At 45.3% G+C, this 18539-nt stretch overlaps 1 protein-coding gene across 1 annotated transcript in view; it reads left to right on the top strand.

Annotated features, from left to right (window-relative positions):
• Window positions 1-238: 238 nt before the first annotated feature.
• polr2a (RNA polymerase II subunit A) overlaps window positions 239-18539 on the top strand; it is a 63179-nt gene continuing 44878 nt past the window's right edge. Inside the window, exons 1-9 of the mRNA XM_063048688.1 lie at window positions 239-550; window positions 7168-7300; window positions 9289-9425; window positions 11351-11524; window positions 12391-12672; window positions 14199-14360; window positions 15105-15325; window positions 16637-16769; window positions 18110-18234. Coding sequence (XP_062904758.1) covers window positions 464-550; window positions 7168-7300; window positions 9289-9425; window positions 11351-11524; window positions 12391-12672; window positions 14199-14360; window positions 15105-15325; window positions 16637-16769; window positions 18110-18234 — 1454 coding nt within the window. The 5' untranslated portion in view covers window positions 239-463. The remainder of the gene's footprint in view (window positions 551-7167; window positions 7301-9288; window positions 9426-11350; window positions 11525-12390; window positions 12673-14198; window positions 14361-15104; window positions 15326-16636; window positions 16770-18109; window positions 18235-18539) is intronic.

The raw sequence follows: 18539 nt of genomic DNA, 5'->3' as shown, positions 1-18539 counted from the left end.
AGGCGGGGTTCCGAAAATTAAAATATGCAACGATCCGAACGGCACGAGCGGGGCCAAACCCCACCCAGCGTCCCGTAGCTGGACCAATCAGCTACACGCTGGCCCCGTTCGGCCGAGCTCATTTCCATATGGTGGTGTTCGAGTCCCTGCGATAGAAGTTTGGTGACCCCGTAGCTATCTGAAATCTATATAATACGGCGCACAAGCTATTGAGTCTTCAGATGCGCTTCGAGCGCATTCGGTGCGGGAGGGAAAAAGGGGAGGAATAGGGAGGTGTTGGTAGGGGTGATAGTTAAAGGTGAAAACGTGGGTTTCCGATTTTTTGTAGTCAATGTGAGTGTTACTGTCGCGTTGCCCGGTGGCTGTTAAAGTACGATTTTACACAATTTTCTCAAAGGTGAGAGGGAGTTATTTCTTACCCGCCCCCTAAAGAGACGTCGCTAGACTGCTGGGAGTTTGAGCCATGCAAGGACCTCCTTCCGGAGATAGCGCATGCCCACTGCGCTCCATCAAAAGGGTTCAGTTTGGTATCCTGAGCCCAGATGAAATGGTATGTTTTTAGACTTGTATTTTGTTCTTTAGGGTTGGGCGATTCAATTTTAATCTGTATAAACGATCAAAGTGTTGTATTTATTATTCGCATTTTAATTTTATTCTTTTAAGCTTTTTTTCGCTATATTGTGACACTTTGCGAACTTCTATCTAATTTTATCTCAAAACTTTTTTATACTCGACCAAATTGTGTAAACAAAAATCATGATTAAATGGGTATGCTTTTAAACTCCAGTTCTGCAAAGTGAATGATACTTTTATAACTCGTTAATTTCTGCAAAGTCTTTTGAGTATTTATCGAGGGAGTCTTGTATGCTGCCTGTAAGATTTAAAGAAACATGGCTTTGAAGAAACAAATCTTTTTTTCTTCTAAAGTCTTTTTCCTGGCCTGTGTCCTAAATTTTTTACTGTGAATTTAATGTGAAGTTTTTAACCTGTGACGTAGGCAGGACAACTGTCATTTAAATTTCCTTTTGCAGGTGTTGAATATAAGCAGAATAGAACTATTTGGCTTACGATATCCAAAACTACTTCCCCCTCTCCATCTCTGCCTGCTGTGTTCCAGTATATTCTTCATAAATGGGTGGATCTCCACTTCCTCTTAATTCCCTGATATCTCCCAGGCTTCAATTTTTCTTGCCCCTCTTCACTCACTTTGATTGTTAATCAATCAGATATTGATTTTAATCTAATTTAGTAATGCCAATAAATTGCTCTTCCAGTCTCATGTGGCTGTCCTGTTCACTGCAGTGCCAAAACCTTTAATCCAAGAGTTGTACTGAAGGTTTGTTCTTCTGGGAAAGAGGGTGTCTTGAAAGCACAGTTGTGATTTGAGCTACACTATTATAAAAGATTGCTGGAGTTGGTGACTAGCTTTGGATTATCCATGAGCCTCTGCATCACAGTAGTCCAATGAGGGAGACTAACTGATGGTTAATGACTACTAAGCCAAGCATTGTCCTGCCTGCTTTAATGATGCCTCTGGTTTGAGCAGATTCAAGTGTCACCAAGGCTTTTCACAGAATAAAGGAGGTGAACTGTCTGCAGTTGTTAAGCATTGCAATCTAGGAACTGGCTTCGTTAGATTCTTTGCTGCTTCCTGCTGTGATTTTCCTCTCCTCCTTGGGGCAATTGGCCTTGTCATGCTGAACTACAATGGGGCATGGGACCACTGTACATCTGCTCTGGATGATGTGCTTAAACACATTGGAATACTGGAAATGTTGAGCACACTTCCAGGGGATTTGGGATTGCTGCAAATGGCTTCATTTTTCTCGTATTAAGAAGGACTGCCTCACCTGCGGCCCAGCTAATAATTGCCTGCAGCACCTCAGGCCTGCTGACAACAGAGCCTCTCCTTGTGCAATTCGTGCCATAAGATCAGGTCAGGAGGCATCAGTCCAGGACCACCTCATTCAAACTTGAGTTGACATTGACTGTAACATGGGAGTGATGTAATTGTAACACATTCCAGCAAAAACTTGTTTGCCCATGCAGTGATCATCTTGTAAAATCCCGTAGGTATGGGTTTGGCTCTGGCACCATTTTTATGTGACTGTTGATTTGGCATGTATGTTGGCGTTTAAAGATTGTTTGCAATAAAAACAAATTACCAATAAAACTTTATGCTGTGAGTTTCTCCTGTTATTTTCCAGTTCACCTGCCCACCTCCCAGAATCAGCCACTACCTCATTAACATCTGCCAGTCAGTTGTAATAACACAAATGTAGGCTTTAGCCCATTACCCAAAATGCCTGCCTTAAAGTTCATGGCTGATGAGCCTGGCCTCTACTTTTCTGCCTGCTTACTCCCCTAAGTGGTACCTTCTAAAGTGCCTCAACTCCAGTTTTTTTTTTAAAAGAAAAGCTGTCCATTTCAGCATTGACTGTGTCACTCCAGGGCTTGACAGATGATGGTAAAGATTTGTGGTCCTTCAGTGAAATGTCGTCATTTTGACCAAAACATTAGACAAGTACAAATAGAGGCAAGCTGATGGCAGAGTGCAAATGTTTTAGCATCCTACTCTTGCCTCAACTTGCTATTTGAGGTGATTGTGAGGGTGCCATAATGGGTTTGCCTATACCTTCACTGATTCTCCAAACATTGTAGTGTACATTATCCAACAAAGTCAGCAGACTATCGTGTGATTCTGAGTTTTTAAGATGGAGAAGGTGGTGGCTCAGAAGAATGCCAGAGTTTGGGGCCTCAGGCAGTATGAGGTGTGGTGGGTGGTTTCCAAGGGGTCTATCTGGAGAATGCTTTAGAAGCTTGCAATGCTGAAGGACACCATTGTAATGGGAATTCAGTAAGACTGTAGGGTTTTTAACCAGACAAGACTTACCAAATTAAATTTTTAGTTTGGGCTTGAGGGCTGCACGAGAGGTCCTTCATGCCTGTTTACTTTGGTGTCTGCTTGGCCCTGTCAACTGGTAAATATTTTCCCTTCAAGTATTTATTTTTACTCCATTTTGACTGTTACTTGTACAGCCCTGTTTAGAAATTCCATCAAGTAAATTCTATTTGCAAACAAATACAGTAATGAATGTGTCATTTGCAAAGGATGTGCACTGGCCTTTCTGGAGTTCCTTTCAGCTCTGAATCACAACAGTCTTTAACTTTTGAGGTCTGCCCTGTGAATGTTTACTTCTGGAGAGGACTGCCACACTGTATTGTCAGGGGGATTACAATTCTGTGAACCTCAGAGCAGTGAAAGTTGAAAAATTTCCAAGTGGTTTCATGACGATAGGGTTGGTGGCTGAGACTAGCAAAGGAGTGATCCTTGTGTTTGGGGGGTGGGGGGGGGCTCTCGATTGCCTAACCCTGTACAGGTTGACCCTCACTAATCCGGCACTATTGGGACCTGAGGAGTGCCGGGTTGATTAGTGAAAATGCCGAATTACAGAAGGATCACATTAAGCATCAGTGCTGGATTATCGAAGGAACTGGATTATAGGTAGTTGGATTAGTGAGGTTGACTGTATTGTAAGGCAGCTTTGAGCATGGATCCAACAAGTAATGTTTTGTATGTCCTTGGATTTTCCCTATGGTTACATTCCCATTGGAAAATAAGCACAGTGTATGATTACTATGCCTCAACTACTTCCTAAAAATACAAAGTTTCCTGTGAATTGACTCAACTGGCATATCATACACAGCAAGCAGAGTCTTGGTGGGAGGAATGGGTAATTGTACAGATATAATTGGTATCCTGTGTTTTACACACTTACTAATGGTGGCTGTCCATGTAAATGGTACCCAGTAGCAGGTCTAAAGGCTGATTTATACTTGTGCATCAAATGTACAGCGTAGTGGCGCACCCTACGCTGTACTCTACACAAACCCTATGCCGTAGCCTAACGTGCACCTCTCAGTGATGTAGACTGCAACAACTGATTGGTCCACTTGGTAGCATTGCATTTCCTCATACGCTGCAATAGCTTCCCATTGGACGACTGAAGGGCACAGAAGGAACTCTGGCTGCAATGCTTTCCATAAAGCTTTACAGACCTCCGAAATTGATGCCAGTTTGTAGCTAGCTGCTACAGCCTGTTGACTTCCACCTGAAGCTAAAACTTGAATGGTGATTGCCAGTCTTTGAGTATACTGTATGTACACTGATGCACTATTAATGGTTGGAGATCAAATCTACCTGCTGACATCTGAAAATATTTGAAATGCATTTCCTCGTCCATGTCTGTGGCTGGACAAGGCAAAGAAAATTTACCCTCCTTCAGTTTCAGTCGCCATTGTTTGAAGTTTGAGTTTCTTCGTGTTGCATTTCAACACAGTGGCATAGAAACCCCACCACCAACTAGCGTTTTGGCAGTGAATTGGAGCACGACGCAGACACACCAATGCACAAGTATAAATGCTCACAACGGCGTTGCCCACTTGCGTAGGCTACGGTGCAATCTAGTACGTACAAGTATAAATCAGCCTTAACAGAGGTAGAATCTAAACAGGGGAAAGTGTAACTGCGCTAATCACATACTAGCAGCAAATGGCTTGATTTGGTGAGGAGGTGTGGATAATGGCGCTGCTGCTGAGGAATTTAGTTACAGTATGGAAGGTATTTGGTAAAATTCCACTAAGTGTGGAGTCACAATTGGACCAAGGTTCTAGGCAGTAAGGTAGAAGCACGATGGGTTTCTTCTTCCTACTAGAGGCAGCTGGAGTATAAAGACTCAGGGTCCACAAATGTTTTTTCTATGTAAATAACTTTATCTTGTAATATTTTGGAATAAAGTGTATTTTTGGGAAGAAAACTAAAACCAAAGTACAGGCAGGGGAAGGATGTGGAAAGAATTTCTGGATTATGTTGGAAATTGCACATCAGTCTCCTGCTGTAATAAATGGGATGCAGTGAATTGAACAGCAGTATAGTAGGATGGGTGATGGGCTGGATGAGATTGATTGCCCTCGCCCAATGAAGAAAATCTGAGATTTACGGAGTGTGTTTAATTCTGGCCTGAAAGCAGATGCTGATGATCCATGAAAATGGTTCATTTATTGTGCATACATAGAAATGTACAGTGAAATTCCTCAGCTATGTTGACAACCAATGCCTAATCATGTGCTTGGGGCATCCTATAAGTTTTGACACATTCCAGTAGCATAGCATAGCATCACATAGTATACCTGCCCTGTGCAGCAGAACTTCTCTGCTTTCTGCCTGTCTAGAATTTGACTTCCTTATTGAAGAGAGGGCTCCCTGACTGAGCAAAACAGTCACATTTGGGTCTTTGATATGCAGGATGTTTGCTCCCATCTGTCTGACACCCAGGAATCATGTTGACAGATCTGTGAATCCATACAAAACCACAACTGGAAGTTTCAGCAGCACACTTTACAGGATACCATGGCTGCTCCTTGTGGAAAAAATACCTCTGGGCTCAAAGGGCAGTGTTCTTAGTGGGTATGGGATGCTGGCTGGTGGTTAACTTCCTCTGCTCCTGCATAATCTATGGGTGTTGGTGATATGTCTTTTACACTATTTGTCAGTACTTGTGCCATCCACTGTATTGGTGCTGCAAAGCCTGATACTGATCTTTTGCCCTTTGCCTGTTGTGGTGATGGGGTCCAGTGGAAATTTATCGCCATTAAGGTGCTAATGCACCTGCTGCTCCCCAATAGATGGGGAGAGACAGCCAAAACTATGTGTATGATCTTGTTCATTTGGGGAGTGACTATGATAACTTTATTGCGATTTCTGACCAAACTTGAGCAGTCAGCCTCACTGAAAATAACGGGCATTGAAGATTATGCATGAAAGTACATTCCTGTGCAAAAGTCTGGGGTGCACATAATATGCTCAAGACTTTGTAAATCTGGCGGGAGCAGAGGTTGCTGGCAATGGCAAGAGTGGAGTGCCGTGGGAGGGCTGTGAGACAGGTGGCAGAGGAATGCCAGCCAGTGGGTGGTGCAGGTGCAGACACACCAGCCCTGAAACACCAGAGGGGGTCATTTGATTCCAAACAGTTGGTTTATTGATCATTACAGAGTGTCCCTCTGGTGTTTCCCACGCCTTCCCCTCTCCTGCCCCCTTCCCACTCTCAGTCCACAATAGACCCATATCAGAATAATGTGTCATCACTCATCTGTATCATGAAATTGTTCTTTCGTGGAAGCACAATACATAAAATTACTACAGTAATGTAGTAAACATCTTGGGGGACCCTAGCTATATAGTGTACATAAGACACAGTACTGTAGGTGAGAAGAAACTGTTGGGAAGGTGGAGTGTAAGTAATAATTGGATAACGAAGCAATAGAAGTTATGAGCAGCATGGTGGCTTAGTAGTTAGCCTCACATTTTATAGTGCCAGCAGCCTGGGTTCAATCCTGCACTGTGCGATATGTAATGAATTTGTACCTTGTGATCGCATGGGTTTCCTGTGAGTGCTCCAGTTTCTTCCCACATTCCAACTCCAGGTTAGTAAGCTGTGGGCACCCCACATCAGTGCTGGAAGTGTCGTGACTCTTGCGGGCTGCTTCCAGCACATCCTCAGACAACACATTTCACTAATAAAGATCCTTATTGCACCCAGGGGAGGTGTAAAGGCCAGTGCAAAGCCTGCTGTTGGATATAGTGCTTCTCATCAGAAGAGTCTGAAGGCTCCAGATTACCTTTGTTCCAAGGGCTGTTAGTGGTAAAACTCACTCCTGCATGGAGTGAGGAAGTTGTCATATGAAGAGTGATTGATGGTTCTGGGCCTGTATTCATTAGACATCAGGGGTTACCTCATTGACCCCTTGTGAAAGGCCTTGATAGAGTGAATGTGGAGAGAACGTTTCCAATGGTGGGGAGTCTTAAGACCAGAGGACACAGCCTCAGAATAGAGGGGTATCCTTTTAGAAAGGAGATGAGATGAATTTCTTTAGCCAGAGAGTGGTGAATCTGTGGAATTCATTGCTGTGGAGGCTGAGTCACTGGGCATATTTAAGGCAGAGGTTGATAGATTCTTGATTGGTCAGGGCATGAAGGGAGAAGACAGGAGATTTGGGCTGAGAGGAACAATGGATCAGCCATAATGAAATTGCAGAACAGACTCGATGGGCCAAATGGCCTGGTTCTGCTCCTATATTGGATGGTCTTATGTTTTCTGTCATTCCCAGAAACGGATGTCTGTAACTGAAGGTGGAATCAAGTACTCAGAGACCACGGAGGGCGGCCGCCCAAAGCTGGGTGGGCTGATGGACCCCAGGCAAGGTGTAATTGAAAGAACTGGAAGGTGCCAGACTTGTGCAGGTAAGTGACTTGCTTGGAGAAGGAATATGGTAGTGTAGCGGTGTTACAGCACCTGCAACACGTGCTGAATTCCCACCACTGTCTGTCAGGATATTCATTCTCCTCTTGACTGTGGGTTTCCTCCCACATTCCAAGACGTACGGGTTAGTGGACTAATCGTTCATATGGATGTAATTCGGTGGTGTGTGCTCACTGGGTTGGTAGGGTCTGTTACCGTGCTAGATCTCAAAATAAATAATAGCTGCACCATACCTGACTACTCTGCACAAAAAATAACAAGTGGTTTCCCTGCTTCCCATCCCTAATTGATCAGTTCGAAGCCTGGAGTCACTTTTCTGTTTATAGTGGTGTTTGTTAAGGGATGGGATCCAATTAGTCTCTGTTTGTGTTACGTAACTAGAGGGATTCCAGTTTAAATATAGTTGGCGTCTTACTCTGACAAGGCTGGGTCTCCGGGGATGCATGGCAATCTGCTGTTATTCTGAGCCTGATTTCCAGTCTAATCCCACCTCTATATAACAGGGTAGTGAGATCGTAAACAGCAGACAACTGAATGGTTACATCACTGCTCTGTTTAACCAGCACTAATGAAGGGTTGGCAAGAGAAAAATAAGTTTCTCCAACCTGATGGCATGAACATCGACTTCTCTAACTTCTGCTAATGCCCCACCTCCCCCCATATCCCATCCGTTATTTATTTTTATACACACATTCTTTCTCTCACTCCTTCTCCCTCTGTCCCTCTGACTATACTTCTTGCCCATCCTCTGGGTTCCCCCTCCCCCACACCCGGTCTTTCTCCCTGGACCTCCTGTCCCATGACCCTCTCATATCCCCTTTGCCTACCACCTGTCCAGCTCTTGGCTCCATCCCTCTCCCTCCTGTCTTCTCCTATCATTTTGGATCTCCCCCTCCCCCTCCCACTTTCAAATCTCTTACTAACTCTTCCTTCAGTTAGTCCTGACGAAGGGTCTTGGCCTGAAACGTCGACTGTATCTCTTCCTAGAGATGCTGCCTGGCCTGCTGCGTTCACCAGCAACTTTGATGTGTGTTGCAAAAGTTTAGCAATGTTGTGTTGGCAAGGGATGTACAGTCTGCATTTACACTCAGTGACCACTTTTTAGGTAAAGGAGTGGAACAGCTTTCTGTTGCTGTACAGTTTGATATGTGTGTTCAGAGACGCTCTTATGCACAATGCTGTTATATTCCCTCGTTATTTAAGTTACTGTTGCCTTCCTATCAGCTTGAACCAGTCTGGCTATTCTCCTCACCTTTCATTAACAATGCGTTTTCACTCACAGAAGTGCTATTTGTTGTTCTTTTTGGTTTTTTTGATCATTCTCTGTAAACTCTAGAGACTGTTGTATGTGAAAATCCCAGGAGATCAGCAGTTTCTGAGATACTCATACCACCTTGTCTGACACCAACAATCATTCTACAGTCAAAGACACTTGGATCACATTTCTTCCCCATGCTGATGTTTGATCTGAACAACAACTGAACTTCTTGACTGTGTCTGCATGTTTTTATGCAGTGAGTGGCTGCCACATGATTAGCTGATCTTTGAATTAATGAGCAGGTGTACCTAATAAACTGGCCACTGAGTGTATGTAGCTCAGTTAATGTCATTAAACATTCCTAGGTGCTTCACAGAAACACAAAGCAACACCCAGATCAGATAACGGGCATTTTCGGAAGCACCTTGAAGGAAAAGATTGAAGAAGTTCCAGGGCTCAGGGTTTGGCCATACAAAAGCATTACAGCCAGCGGTATAAATTGGGGATGTGAGCGAAGTCTGTCTTGGGGAATTCCAGTGTGCAGGAACTCGGTAGACAGAAAGTGACAGGATGTTTGAATACAAGGTGTCTGAAATTCAACCTTCCAGTGGGGTCAACTCATGCCAGAGTTGGTGGGTGAGCAGTGCCTGATGGAAGCGGGTCCCTGTCTTTGTGCTGTAATGTGGGCTTTGATCTTGTTTGTGTTTGCAGGTAACATGACCGAGTGCCCAGGGCACTTCGGCCACATCGAGCTGGCAAAGCCTGTTTTTCACGTTGGTTTCCTGACAAAGACAATGAAAGTTCTGCGCTGCGTCTGTTTCTTCTGTTCCAAACTGCTGGTGGATTCAGTAAGTGGTAGTTTGTGCCTCTATTTGTAAGTCTGGAGCACAGTGAGATGTATAAATCCTTTCAACTTCAGCTTCCCATATTTCTGTACTTCCACATTTCCTTGCTCGGTGCTCTCCCATTCTCTCTAGTTTTACCTATGAGTTTTTCTTCCAACAGCCTCCACCTCTCCCCACTTTCTCAACCCCTTCCCCAAAGCTGAAACACCACAGGCAGTCTATAAATCCCCTGACCCTGTACGTCTTTGTGGGGGGGTAAAAACTGTAGCACCCAGGATTATAGAGAATGTGCAGAGTCCCCACAGACAATAGCAGTTTGGGAGGGTCAATGTTGAACCTGGGTCTCTCTGAAGTTGTGAGGCAGCAGCACAACTAGCTGAGCCAATGCAGTCCCTTAAATAGTGTTTATTTAGCAGTGTTGAATGAGGCCTAACTGTTGATCACAGACCTAATGAGAGAAGTTTGAACATACAACATAGATTAGTACAGTACAGGCCCTTCAGTCCAACCTTTTAACCTACTCTTGGATCGATCTGACTCAAACCTCCCACATAGCCCTCCACTTTTCTTTCATCCATGTGTCTATCTGGTTAGTTGGCATCCATCTGTCTCGAAGAGCAATGGGTGATCCTCATCCCAACCTGGGCAGAAGGTATGGAGATCCTGAGATGCCAAGTTGTCAAGATCCCTCTCTTGGCCTCACCAGTATAGTCCAAAGGAATTTTTATGAAGCAAGGTTCATATGTTTGGCACCAGGTTAGCTGCAGGAGCTGCCGGACGGATGTTCAATGATGTCCAGCTGCCTTAGGGGCTCCACTCCATATTTGCTCTCTGGGTTTACTCCTGTAGCCTTCGTCTCTCCCGAGGCGACACACAAGGCAGTGGGGCATCAGTGACTATCTCAGATTGTCTTGTGCCCTTAATGCATTTTCCTCTACCACCACCCCTAATGGGGTGTTCCACACGTCTCCCATTCTGTTTCAAAGAAAACATTTCCTATGACATCACCCCCCCCCCAAGAGAGTTTCCTCCAATCACCTTAAAATTATGCCCCTTTGTATTAGCCATTTCTGCCCTGGGAAAAAATCTCTGGCTGTCCACTATCTTTGCCCTCTTATCACCTCTATCAAGTCGCTTCTCGTCCTCCTTTCCTCCAAAGAGAAAATCCCTAGAGCTTCACTCCAGTCTTTAAGTCGATGTGTCCTCTGTTCCAGCTCAGTTCCCCACAGCCATCAGATTCTTTCCCCTCTTCTCCTGCTGTGAAATGTTGGACAGCAGCCAATGCCTATCCTCCTGCCGGGTAGCTGATCTGTGCACATGGGCCTGGGCAATTAGTGTTGTCAGAACCATTTATTTTTCTTCCACTGAAGCAAAGCCTCAAATCTCCAATGTCAAATTACATTTCTAGTTTAATTCCCATGTAACGATGAGGCCACCCTATACCATGGCAATGCTCAAACGCAGATGTGTGTGACTGATAGGCTGTGTGTTCACTTGGCAATGGTCCCAGGTCATGAGCATTTGTTGTCTCTGGGTCTGTACTCTGAGAGTTCAGAAGGATGGGTGGAGCAAGTGTGTATGGAACCTCACTGAAACCTTCTAGATATTGAAAGGGCAGGATAGTCTGGATTTTAAGTCCAGGGAAGTCCAGGATCCGAGGGTGCTCAAGAACATAAATGATTGAATACAGATTGGACTTGATTGACCAAATGACTTAATTATGTTCTGCTGGTCTTGTGGCTCTACTCTAGTCTGCAACCTGTAGCTAACCTCAAGGCTGTAGCCTTAATTATGGTCTGAAACCTCAGCATTCCTATTCTAGAATTGATATGCTGTAGAAGTCTGTTCAGCCCATCCTGCCTGTGTCTCTGACAGTATGGCCGCATCTCTGTAGTTTAGAGAAATTTCTTTCCACTCTCTCCCCGTAGAATAATCCTAAAATCAAAGACATCTTGATCAAGTCGAAAGGACAGCCACGCAAACGTCTGACCCATGTGTACGACCTGTGCAAGGGCAAGAACATTTGTGAAGGAGGAGAAGAGATGGACAACAAGTTTGGAGTGGAGCAACCAGAGGGTGATGAGGACCTCAGCAAGGAGAAGGTAATGGTGCTGGGATTGGGTGTTTGTAACCCTTCCCTCCTTTTTAAAGCTAATCTTATCAGGTACATACAGAATCTATACGTTGATACCTTGCTGAAGAAGTTCAAATAGTCCCAAGTTTTCCTGTTCAATTCCCCCTTCTGAAATTTGCTGTTGACTTTGAGTGTGACTTCCAGACACTCCTTGTTGTAGACAGAAAGAGTCTGGGGTTTACGCTTGGATTAAACGTTCTCTTTATTACAAGCTGGTGTTATCCTAGAGCAAATGCTCCCTGTTCCAAAGCTGTCATTATTGTTATTTCTTCTCTTCTTCCTCCCCCGCTATCTCTACCCTGCATGTGCTGTTTGCACAGTGGAAGGTATGCTTTTTGCATTGTCAAGCTGCAGCACCTCTCTTCTATGTGAGCTGTGTGCAGTTCCACTTTTACCTTGCATGTGCAGTGGCAAGCTTCGTCCTTTATGAAGCTGTTGCCAGGCTAGTATTGAGCCATATGTTTCCTGTAGTTCACCTTAGCCTAACAGTCTGGGGCTCAGGTTGATTGATTGAGCCTGTTACAGATGTTTATTGCCTGGAATCAACTATTTTATCTAAATAGTACATGTTCATCCCATATCTTTCACTGCTGTGCTGTAGAAATGTTCCCTGCTATGACTTTACTATTCTCTATTACATTGTGGTAACGAGTTCCCCAACTTGCTGGGTGAAGAATTGCCCCTAAATTCCCAATTGAATTTCTTGGTGACCAATCTGATGGCCATTTGGTCTTCCCACATCCAAATGAGCCGCCTTGTGTTTCCATTGAGAGCCACAGGTCTTTGCTGTTTTTCGATGCTCATCGTTCGTTTTCTTTCCTCCTGTCTCCCCAGGGCCACGGGGGCTGCGGTCGGTACCAGCCTCGCATTCGGAGGGTGGGCTTGGAGCTGTATGCTGAGTGGAAACATGTAAATGAGGACTCACAGGAGAAGAAGATCCTACTGAACCCAGAGCGCGTCTACGAGATCTTCAAGCGCATCACCGATGAGGAGTGCGTCATCCTGGGCATGGACCCCAAGTACGCCAAGCCCGAGTGGATGATCCTGACCGTCCTCCCTGTGCCGCCTCTCTCTGTGCGTCCAGCTGTCGTCATGCAGGGCTCAGCGAGGAACCAGGTACCAATTCTGTGGGGTGAGGTAGGGAGGATCAGAAAACTGACGCACTAGACACTGATAACCTCAACACTATGGGTACTGGGGGCAAGAAGGAACAGCTGCTTCCTTCAGAGCACAGAACCTAGCAATTCTCTTTTACTGCAGTCCTTAATTGGTGGGAAAAGATCTGCAGGGGGGAGGGCACATTCCAATCAGAGCCTGTTACACCAGTCCCTCAAGTAAAGCCTGCACAGTCCAGTTATGCCGTACGCCTTACTAACCCTTGTATGAGAAAGGAATCCCACACATTCACATGGAGAACCTACAAACTCAGCACAGACAGTGGGGGGAATTGAACCCCGATGGCTGGTGTTGTAATAGTAATTGCGCCTGGTGCCCTCCGACTTTCTTGTGAGCTCTAAGCTCTGTTCTGTTCAACATGGGAAGTTAACCAGCTCCCCCCTCTGCTGATGCAGATCCATCATTTCTTACAGTTATGACTTAATTAAATTAATAATGCTGCAGGTATTATTCATTTAACCTCCTAATTCCTGCACCAGCCACCCCTTCTTCTACCAGTCTGTGTTAGAGAGGAGGGGGTTAACAGGGTTAACAGGCATCTGGTTGGCAGGACATGATTCAGCTCAGCTGTGACACTTTCCACCGACAGATGGCAGTACAGGCATCTACAGACCTGCCATTGAAGATCGGACGTTGGAGCAGAATTAGGGCCATTCAGCTCATTGAGTTTGCTCTTCCCTTCTATCATGGCTGATTTTTCTTCCCTCTGAACTCTTTTTCTGCTTTTCCCTGTAACCTTTAAGGTCTTTACTAGTAAAGAACGTATCAACCTCTGCTTTAAATATACCCAATAACCTGGCCTCCACGGCTGTCTGTGCAAATGAATTCCACAGATTCACCACCCTCTGGCTAAAGAAATTCTTCCTCATCTCCCCACTCCTATTTTGAGGTGCTCTGAACCTAGCCTCTCCCACTATAGGAAACATCCTCTCCATGTTCAATTTATCCAAGCCTTTCAATATTCAGTAGGTTTCAGTGGCAGTCTTCCGTGCCCCCCCCCCCCCAATTATCCTATCCTCCAGAGAGTAGACTCAAATGCTTCTGTTAACCCTTTCATTCCTAGAGTCATTATTGTGCATGTCCTCTGAACCCTCTCCAATACCTGCATAACCCAAAATTGCCAATGTCTAGTAGATCCTCAACAGTACATCCTTGCTTTTATATTCTAGGCCTCTCGAAATAAATGCTAACATTGCATTTGTTTCCCTTACTACTGACTCAACCTGTAAGTTCGCTTTTAGAGAATCCTTTCAAAGACTCTCTCAAGTCCCTTTGCACCTCTGATTTCTGAATTTACTCCCTGTTTAGAAAAGACTGTAGCTTTATTTCTTTACTAAAGTTTGGGCAAGGTATTGGAACTTGGCACCTCAAGGGGAGAGGGCAGTGTGATGGATACATCAAGGTTTGAGCCGGGGAAGGGGTTGACTTTTAAGCTGCTGTAAACCCGACCTGCGTCTTGCTCCCAGGACGACCTGACACACAAGCTGGCTGACATCGTGAAGATCAATAACCAGCTGCGGCGCAATGAGCAGAATGGGGCAGCAGCTCACGTCATTGCCGAGGATGTCAAGCTGCTGCAGTTCCATGTGGCCACCATGGTGGACAATGAGCTGCCCGGTCTACCCAGGGTGAGTGGAGCCGGGTCTGGTGGGTGTCTTTGTTCCAACTATTCTCAAGCAGTGGGATGGATTCAAGATTCAGATTCATTTATTTATTGTATGTACGTTGAAACAATTCCTCCCCCCCACCCCCATGAGAGGGCAAGAGCTGGCTCTTCAAAGGCTAAACTCCAACCCAAAAAACAAGGTATTTTGAGGTGTACATAATGGGCAAACCAATTGGGTTCAGTAAAGCTTTCTGGGAGCTAATCCTTAATATTTAAACGAGGAGACGCAGGAGATTCGGATTCATTTATCATGTGCAAAAGTCTTAGGTACATATAGCAAAGGCTCTTGAGACGTTTGCTTGCTACTGTACATTGAAACATAAAGCAAATATTTGTGTTAACCATCTACACAACCCAGTGATGTACTGGGATGCCACCAGGTGTCACCAATATAGCATGTCCACAAGCAACAAGACAACAGCAACTCAAAACAAGTCTTTCCTCCCCCTCACTCTCACACAGCCTGAAATGCTGCCAACTGTTCGCTTGGACATTACTGTCTGCAGCACTATAGTTTGCAGTAACTCAGCTGGGACACTGCTTTAAAGCAAAGTGCTTTGAGTGCCCTGATCTGCCCTGCTAATTCTGCTGCCAGGTGCTGGTGCGCAAGACCTGGCCATTTGTGGGAGCCTCGTCTCATCGCTCGTTGAAGGGTGGGTCAGCTGTGCAATTCTCAATTTCATCTCTTTTGTTCAAAATGTTTCAGGCGATGCAGAAGTCAGGCCGTCCCCTGAAGTCCCTCAAACAGAGGCTTAAGGGGAAGGAAGGCCGGGTCCGTGGAAACCTGATGGGCAAGCGTGTGGATTTCTCAGCCCGTACTGTCATCACACCTGACCCCAACCTCTCCATTGATCAGGTCGGCGTGCCTCGATCGATTGCTGCCAACATGACCTTCCCTGAAATCGTCACTCCCTTCAATATTGACAGGTGGGTATACTGAGGTTTGTTCTCTACTTGTAGCTGAAGCACTCGGGGTTGCAGGATCCTTCATAACTGAAACAGCAATCACGCTTCATCTCAGTGTTCAATGTTGATATTGCAGTGCAGTGTGATAAGTTCCAGCATAGACCTTGTTAGGTGGGGCTGGCAAGGGCTGTCTCTGTTTTCACTGCTTACTCTGGACAGTCATAAGACCATAAGATATAGGAGCAGAGTTAGGCCATTCAGTCCACTGAGTCTGCACCGCCATTCCATCAAGGCTGATCCCGATCCTTCTCAACCCCATACACCATCGTCACGCCATATCCTTTGATGCCCGGACCAATCAAGAAGCTATCAATTTCTGCTTTAAATAGACCCACAGGCTTGGTCTCCACTGCAGTCTATGGCAGAGCATTCCACAGATTCACTACTCACTGGTTATAAAGTCCCTCCTTACCTCTGTTCAAAAAGGTCACCCCCTCAATTTTGAGGCTGTGCTGTCTAATTCTGGATACCCCCACCATAGGAAACATCTTCTCCACATTCATCCTATCTAGTCCTTTCAACATTCGGTAGGTTTCAATGAGGTCCCCATGCATTCTTCTAAATTCCAGTGAGTACAGGTCCAAAGCTGTCAAACGCTCCTCTGTTAACACAACTTGACACTAGCTAAGGGGGAAGAGCTGGGTGAGATTATGAACATTAAAGAAAAGATAAAGATAAGGTTTATCTGTCACATGTACATTGAAATATAACATGAAATCTGTCGTTTGCATCTAATCGAATCAGAATAGCACTGAGCAGCCCACAAATGTCACCAAGCTTTCGGCACCAACAGAGTATGCCCACAACTTATTAACTCTAACTGTACCTCTTGAACGTGGGAGGAAACCAGAGCACCTGGAGGAAACCCACATGGTCGTAGGGAGAATGTCCCAGCTCCACACGGATCACAGTGGGAACTGGACCCTGATCTTCTAGCCAGTGCTGTGAAAGTGTTAGGCTGACCATTGCACTAAAATTCAACATAGAAGGACCAATGGAGAGGGAAGGAAAGAAAATAAATTTTAATGGAAATTCTGGGTAACACATGAAATTAGGAGAAATTCAGATCAGGCAGCATCTCTGGAGGGGAATAAACAGTCAATGTTTTGAGCTGAAATCGTTCATCAGGAATTGTTAGTTACAGCTCTGAGTTTGAACAAATTTTTATTCCCCTGGAGCCTGATTGGCTATTGGAATTCAAATCCATCTTGGTGAGGGGTGCAAGTGTTTCAGCGGGCTTTGTAACAAGATTATCTCTTGATGTTTGTGCAGACTCCAGGAACTGGTGAGGAGAGGCAACAACCAGTATCCTGGTGCCAAATACATCATCCGGGACAATGGTGACAGAATCGACCTGCGCTTCCACCCCAAACCCAGCGACCTCCATCTCCAAATCGGATACAAGGTCAGTGTGAAGTTCTGGTTGGCAACTTGCTTCACAATGAAGCTGAGAGTGCGGTTGTACTGCTGCAAGTCAGCTCTCATGTCCGATCTGAACCACAGTTTGACACTGAGTTCTCGGCTCTATTGCCATTCAGGCATAATCTCCATTTTCTTAAGCTTGCAGGCTTGGGGTCTGCCAAATTAGATCTCCATTTTCTTCCTTTTATACTTGGTTGGATTTTGGAAGCTGTTGACAGTTCTCATCTTGTCTTCTGTATGAGTTGCTCTGGGTGCTTCAGTTTCCTCCCACATCCTAATGAAGTATGGGTTAGGATTAGTAAGTTTTAAGCATGCTGTGGTGGCACTGTGGGCTCCCTAGCACATGGTCAGACAACGTTGGTCACTGATGCAACAACACCTTTCATTGTACAACCCTCATCTGCAACTCTCTCTACCCCGATTCTGTGCTCATTCACTTCCAGCCTCTTGTTCATCCCTGATTTCACCGTCTCCTGTCCGGGGGGAAGGAGAAGATGTAGTGGTGGGTCCTGGGCTGCTGAGGGAGAGTTTCTGCACTACTAGTTGGATAATCTGTTGGCTGACCTGCTAAACCAGCGACTCTCATTGTGGCTTCGGTGGGTATCAGCAGTGTCATAATCTGTTGTGAGCTAGGATCTTCTCTCAGGCAGTCCTGAACCAATGACTTTCACATCAACATCACAGTCTCCCTTCTCCCTCTTTCTACTGTCTGACAGTCTACTGTGCACAAATAATTTGGCTGTAAGATCGTTTTGGACATCCTGAGTTTCATCTTGGCTTGGTGTAGTTGAGCCAGTTTCTGCTGGAACTTAATAAGTATGACTGTTGTAAGAAAGTAGTCTATCTATCTATCATTCCATCCTCTTCCCTTCAGCAGCTCCCAACCCCAAACAAAACTAAAGATTAGCTTGGTTACGTGTATATCAAAACATGCAGTGAAATGCATCACTCTGCGTCATCGACCAACACAGCCCGAGAATGCGCTGGGGACAGCCAGCAAGTGTTGTTGCTGTGACTCTGGCACCCAACATAGAATGCCCATAACTCACTAACCGTAACGTATTGCAATATGGAAAGAAACCAGTGGATCTGGAGGAAACCCACGTAAGGAAGACATGGAAACTCCTAACAGAGAGCTGTGGTAATTGATCCTCCATCACTGATACTGTAAAGCATTAGACTAACTACGTTGCCCCTCCCAGCCCATGCATTCCACCTCTGAGTGTGTGAAGCTTCTCATGGTTGCTGTGTTTGAGGTGACACATGGTTCTGTTTCCACTCTCTCCTGCCACTTACACTCTAGCTTCCGTCCATTCATTGCAGGTGGAGAGACACATGTGTGATGGCGACATTGTCATCTTCAACCGGCAGCCCACGCTGCACAAGATGTCCATGATGGGGCACAAGGTGCGCATCCTACCCTGGTCCACTTTTCGACTCAACCTCAGGTGAGTGTCTGACCCTCCCTATGGCGAGGGTTTCACAATTCCTCGTGGAGATCTGCTTGCCTTTTCAGTTTCCGATACTTGGCACCACTAACCAATCAAGATGCTTGCCTATCCCATTGAATAGGTCCTGAGGGGCCGAATGATCTCTCCCGTTCTGTGTAACACTTGAGTGGCTGGCTGACATTCTGTTTATGTGTGAAATTGGGAGGCAAATATTTGAAGTGTCTGTTTATCTGCTTAGGTGTATCTGAATCAGGTTTATTACCACTATTTCTTAAATGAGATGTTTGTTTTGTGGCCAAAGT

Source organism: Mobula hypostoma, chromosome 5 (genome assembly GCF_963921235.1).
Source record: "Mobula hypostoma chromosome 5, sMobHyp1.1, whole genome shotgun sequence".
NCBI classification, from domain to species: Eukaryota; Metazoa; Chordata; class Chondrichthyes; order Myliobatiformes; family Myliobatidae; genus Mobula; species Mobula hypostoma.
The sequence above is the reverse complement of the archived record's forward strand: the minus strand, read 5'-3'. Positions and strand labels throughout refer to the sequence as shown.